Here is a 5,166-nt window from a genome sequence, read left to right as displayed (position 1 = left end):
TGCCCCCGACATCACCCATGAGCCCGAGTCCTGCACGTGCGGCCCGGGCTCTGTGCACCAGGTTTACATGAGCGCGTGCAGCTTCTCCAGTGAAAAACACCTGGTTTGTTTTGTCACTATTATTGTATGAGTTTGGGAGTTGTTGTTTTTTTGTTTTATCTTTTACAGAACATGTGTTATTTGCACTGGTCAATATAAAAAAATAAAAATATAATAAATAACAAAAGTAGCTCCGGGTTTGGGGGTAAAGTAAGAAGTGACATTTTAAACAAATGACGGTCCGCTTCCTCCAGTGTGTGCGTGTTTGTGTTTGTGTGTGTTTGTGTTTGTGTTTGTGTGTGTGTGTGTGTGTGTGTGTGTGTGTGTGTGTGTGTGTGCGTGTTTGTGTGTGTGTGTGTGTGTGTGTGTGTGTGCGTGTTTGTGCGTGTTTTAGTGCGTGTTTGTGCGTGTTTGTGATGTCGGACACTCGGCTCCTCTGCCTCCTGTGCGCGGCCGCGGCAGCTGGATCCGCCGCGGCGCGAGCCCTTTCCACGTTAATCCTCCAGACCGAGTCCTGTGTAAATGTTTCCTGTTTTCTGTTTTACATGTTTCCTGTTTTCTGTTTTAAATCTCGTGTGTTTTGCTAAATGTACATTTCCCGCGGTCACGGAGCCTCATAAACACGCGCTTAAACGCGCGCATTGATCTGACAGAAAGATCGATCGGAATCAGAGATGGATTGACTCGAGTCTGACACCTGTTTGTTTGGACACTCGCGCGCGCGCACGCTCATATCTGATCAGCCTCTCTGTGTCCGCGTGCGTCGGAACATAATGTTTTTAAATGTTTACCACGCGCCTTCTGCTCGCGCGTGTCTGGCTGAACCTGCCGCAACAAACCACTGCCGCGCGTGCACGAGAGCGGGCCGCGATTGGCTGCGGCGCCCCTCCCACGTGGCCCTGCCTCGCGCCGTGGTTGGCTGCGCGCTCCCGGCCCCGGCCTCTGCGCGTGTGCGCGCGTGTCGGGAGCGCGCGCGGCCCGGGAGCGCGGCCCCAAAGCCGAGATGAACCGGAGCCGGACTTCACTCCGTCCACGCGCCCCGTGATGCGGGAACTCACGACCAACAACATGCTGCACAAGACCGGCTCCTCGTTCTCCATCACCTCGCTGCTCCCGGAGGCGTGCCGCAGCGACCGGGAGGCGCGCCCGGACCCGCGCCTGGACCACAGAGACCACCGGGACCACAGAGAGCACCGGGACCAGCGCGAGCAGAGTCCGAGCGCAGCCGCGCCGCAGCCCGCCGCGGCCCCGGGAGAGTCCCCGCTGAAGGCCGAGGCCCGGGACAAGGCCGAGGACAAGGAGGAGAAGGAGGAGAAGGACGAGAAGAAGGAGGAGGAGAAGAAAGGGAAGTACGAGAAGCCTCCGTTCAGCTACAACGCGCTCATCATGATGGCGATCCGCCAGAGCCCCGAGAAGCGGCTCACGCTCAACGGCATCTACGAGTTCATCATGAAGAACTTCCCGTACTACCGGGAGAACAAGCAGGGCTGGCAGAACTCCATCCGCCACAACCTGAGCCTCAACAAGTGCTTCGTGAAGGTCCCGCGCCACTACGACGACCCCGGAAAAGGAAACTACTGGATGTTGGACCCGAGCAGCGACGACGTGTTCATCGGCGGCACCACCGGGAAGCTCCGCCGCCGCAGCACCACGTCCCGCGCCAAACTGGCCTTCAAGCGGGGCGCGCGGCTCACGTCCGGGCTGACGTTCATGGAGCGCGCGGGCTCGCTGTACTGGCCCGTGTCTCCGTTCCTCCGCGCCACGGCGGCGGGGCACGCGTTCGGCTACAACAGCTCCTCTTCCGGCTACCACGCGCACCACGCCGTGTCCTACGGAGGGATGCTCGCGCCCGGATCCTCGCCGTTCCCCACGTCGTGCCCGGAGCTGCCGTACGCCACGCACCACCTCACGGCGGCGGCGCTGGCGGCCTCGTGCTCCTCGTCGTACCCCCTGAACCCGTGCCTCCTCGCGGGGCAGACCAGCTACTTCTTCCCGCACGTGCCGCACCCGTCCACGAGCTCCGGGCCCGTGTCCCTGAGCCGTGTGACCGCGGCCGGTTCCCCGCAGGCCCATTCAGCGCCGCCGGTTTCCGCCCCGACGCTGTGTGACTCTCTACGGCCCGGGGGCCTCACAGGGCCGCTCTCCTTCTCCACGGGACTGTCCGCGGGGGGGCTGTCCGCGGGGGGGCTGTCCACGGGGCTCAGTGACTATTTCACCTCACACCAGAACCAAGGCTCGGCACCGAACCCTCTCATCCACTAACGCCGCCCCTGTGCCGCTCTGCCCCGGGGCCGAAGGACAGCGCGCTCCCCTCCCCGTCACACCGACACTGTCACTGCTCCGCCTGCCCCCAAACTGCTCCCAAACCGGCGGCTCTCGTCCGTGTTTTAACCGAGCTCTTTATGATACTTGAAAACGCGCCGCCTTCCGCTCCCTGACGCTCCTGTCGGAAATAACTGAAGCCACATTTTTCCGCAGCGCGTTCATGTAAACAGCGGATTTTACGCACCGACTCTGTGTCCAAAACAGGCCCCTGTAATCCCCTGAAACCCCACAAAACCAACACCACGGAACTAATTATGGGTTTACGCACGAGCTTTGAGTCTAAAAAACACAAATACTGGCCGACATTTTCTCACAGGCTGCATTAAATATTGATGATATAATATTATTAAAGCACAAACATTCCAGCACAGATGATTTACTTCGACACTATTCCATTTTTTTTAGTCTGAATTTACCGAAATTGTGATTTTACGCGCGGCTTTTCCCTTTTCAGCACAAACTTCTATTGATTATAACAGTTTTATTTCCTAATGACTGACTCTGCGCTCGGCTCCGAAACGCTTTTACGCACCGGTTTTAAAATTCCGCCGAAATGACGGAGAAATAATGGGCTCGTCTGTTGCGTTCACGGGTTTGACGCTAATTATAATTTTTACGCAGCCGCTCCGTGTCACGTTTAGCGACTGCGGCTTTTTCCAAATGTCACAGTGTTTCATTCTCTCTTCACACACACACACACTCTCACACACACACAAAATCATCTTTGGGGAAAAAAAAAAAATCGTCGCTCAAATCACGAAAAGAAACATTACAATGATTTTTATTTTACGCAGCGTCTTTGTGTTCCCAGATTTAAACCTGGCCTCGCTCCAAAAGCTGCCACCGACTCGTTTGAAGCTAAATCTAGAATTATTTTCAAATCACACTTTTACACGCTCAGAAATATCCAACACGTGGCTTTACAAATGTATTATTTAAAAACACACGGGTTAAATCTGACTTTACAACGTGGAATATACTTTTACGCATTGTCTCCTTAATCCGCATATTTTTACGCACGACGTTTTATTCCCATAAAATATTTTTTTAACATTTGCAAATGTTCCTAAACCGTGCGTAGCCATTTACAGAAATTACAAATCACCAAAAAATACCGCGCGTTTTCCTCCAGCTGATTCATATATTTTAAAATGTCTCGCTCAGATTTGTCGCATTTGGAAACTTTACGCACGCAATGTTTCTAAACCGTTTGGAACCATTTACCAAAATTACAAATCGTGGAAAAAAAAAAAAAAAAAAAATATCCTGCGTTTTGTTCCAGGTGATTTATATATTGTTAAAAAAATGTCTCGCTCAGATTTGTTGCGTTTGGAAACTTGTTTGCCTTTGCGCAACAATATTTGGGCACGTTGTGATTTTACGCATCGCCCTTTGTTTCCAAACAGTGACTAAGTGATGGCGCTTTTTTTTTCTTCATAATAAAAGCTTATGTTTTAGTGGTAAACTTCGACTGAGGCCGCTTCTTCCTCCCCTCCCTCCTCCTCCTCCTCCTCCTAAAAAAAAAATCCAGTTTCTCCACAAACCCTCGCAATGATATTGATAACGGAGGAAGCGGTAATAACGGGTAGCGCGGGCCTTGTAATAACGCTCACAGTTGCCGTAACGTGATGCGCGTTTGGAGCAGGTTTGTTGTGTCTCCCGCTGTTCAAACAAATGACGCGGTTCGTAAACGGAGCCACAAACATCATGGCGGCCGTAAACAATGACACGTCTCTTAATTACACACCGACGGCTTTTTACGCAGAGTTTTCTTTCGCTTTTTTTTTTTTTTTTTTTGCCTGTTTATACTTCGCGACGTGGACGATAATTCTACCAAACACGAATGATTAGTTTTGCGTTATTTTCACTTTGAATCCACTTTTACGCCTTAATCACTTTATTACGTGGGTTATTGTTTTGTTGTTGAGGTCGATTTGAACCTAAAGGCCGCGCACCGGATTTATATTTATTCCTTTTGTTTCTTTTTTTAGGCTGTTTCCAAAAAGTGGAAGCGCGTAAATGTCCAACACCGACTCCCAACTTTTTCCTCACACGTTTCTAAAATCCCAGTTCTTAAACACGTTTCGCATCTTTCGGGAGCAACACTGTCACGGTGATGCAAACAACAACAACAACAACAACAACGACAACAACAACAACAACGACAACAAGAGTGAGTTCTCCATCGATAAAAACGCTTTTGATTTAAACACTGTTTCCACAAATGTCTGTTTTAACCTCTTACCCTTAAGCCTTAACCGAGCGCTTCTTTTTCTCCAGTTCGGCTTTACCCAAATCTAAAAGCTTCTCGAGTGTGATGCCTCATTTGAAAGCTAAGACCTACAGAAAAGATCCTGACTTTTTTGCCGCACACGTTTTTTTTTTCATTAGTGTTTTTTGTTGTTTTTTCGTCGCTTTTTTTCGTTCGGTTTTCGTCGCATTTTCATGATTTTTGTGTCACTTTTTAGTTGCGATTTCCTCGTTTTCGTCGCTATTTTGACACTTTTTTTCAAGAAGCTTTTAGATTCGGGTAAAGCCGGACTGGAGGAAATGCGCTCGGTTCAAGAGGTTTAAACAAACCGGAGGCATTTTTTATTCCAGATCCTTTGAGACGCCATTACGCACGAGTTATTATTATTATTATTATTATTATTATTATTATTATTATTATTATTATTTGTCTTTTCCAAACCTCGCGCTGAAACGACATTCCCAGATCTTTTTTTTTCGCCGGAGCAGGTGGATGTGGCTGGGGGGGGGGGAGACCTACCTGCTCCCCTCTCCCAGCCTTTCCCCTTTCCC

The 5,166-nt window shown here is 50.4% G+C and overlaps 1 protein-coding gene across 1 annotated transcript; it reads left to right on the top strand.

The window, feature by feature from the left end:
- Nucleotides 1-1,075: 1,075 nt before the first annotated feature.
- foxg1a (forkhead box G1a) lies at nt 1,076-3,290 on the top strand. Its single transcript, XM_079573809.1, has one exon. The coding sequence runs from the start codon at nt 1,084-1,086 to the stop codon at nt 2,299-2,301; it is 1,218 nt and encodes a 405-aa protein (XP_079429935.1). The 5' UTR covers nt 1,076-1,083; the 3' UTR covers nt 2,302-3,290.
- The last annotated feature ends 1,876 nt before the right edge of the window (nt 3,291-5,166 follow it).

This window comes from Gobius niger (assembly GCF_951799975.1).
Source record: "Gobius niger genome assembly, chromosome: 16".
Taxonomy (NCBI): domain Eukaryota; kingdom Metazoa; phylum Chordata; class Actinopteri; order Gobiiformes; family Gobiidae; genus Gobius; species Gobius niger.
Note: the sequence above shows the minus strand (reverse complement) of the source record. Positions and strands in the feature narration are given on the sequence as shown.

What these genes read in the sequence shown, in the direction of transcription:
- foxg1a (XM_079573809.1), top strand. Translation starts at nt 1,084, where the DNA reads ATGCGGGAACTCACGACCAACAACATGCTGCACAAGACCGGCTCCTCG.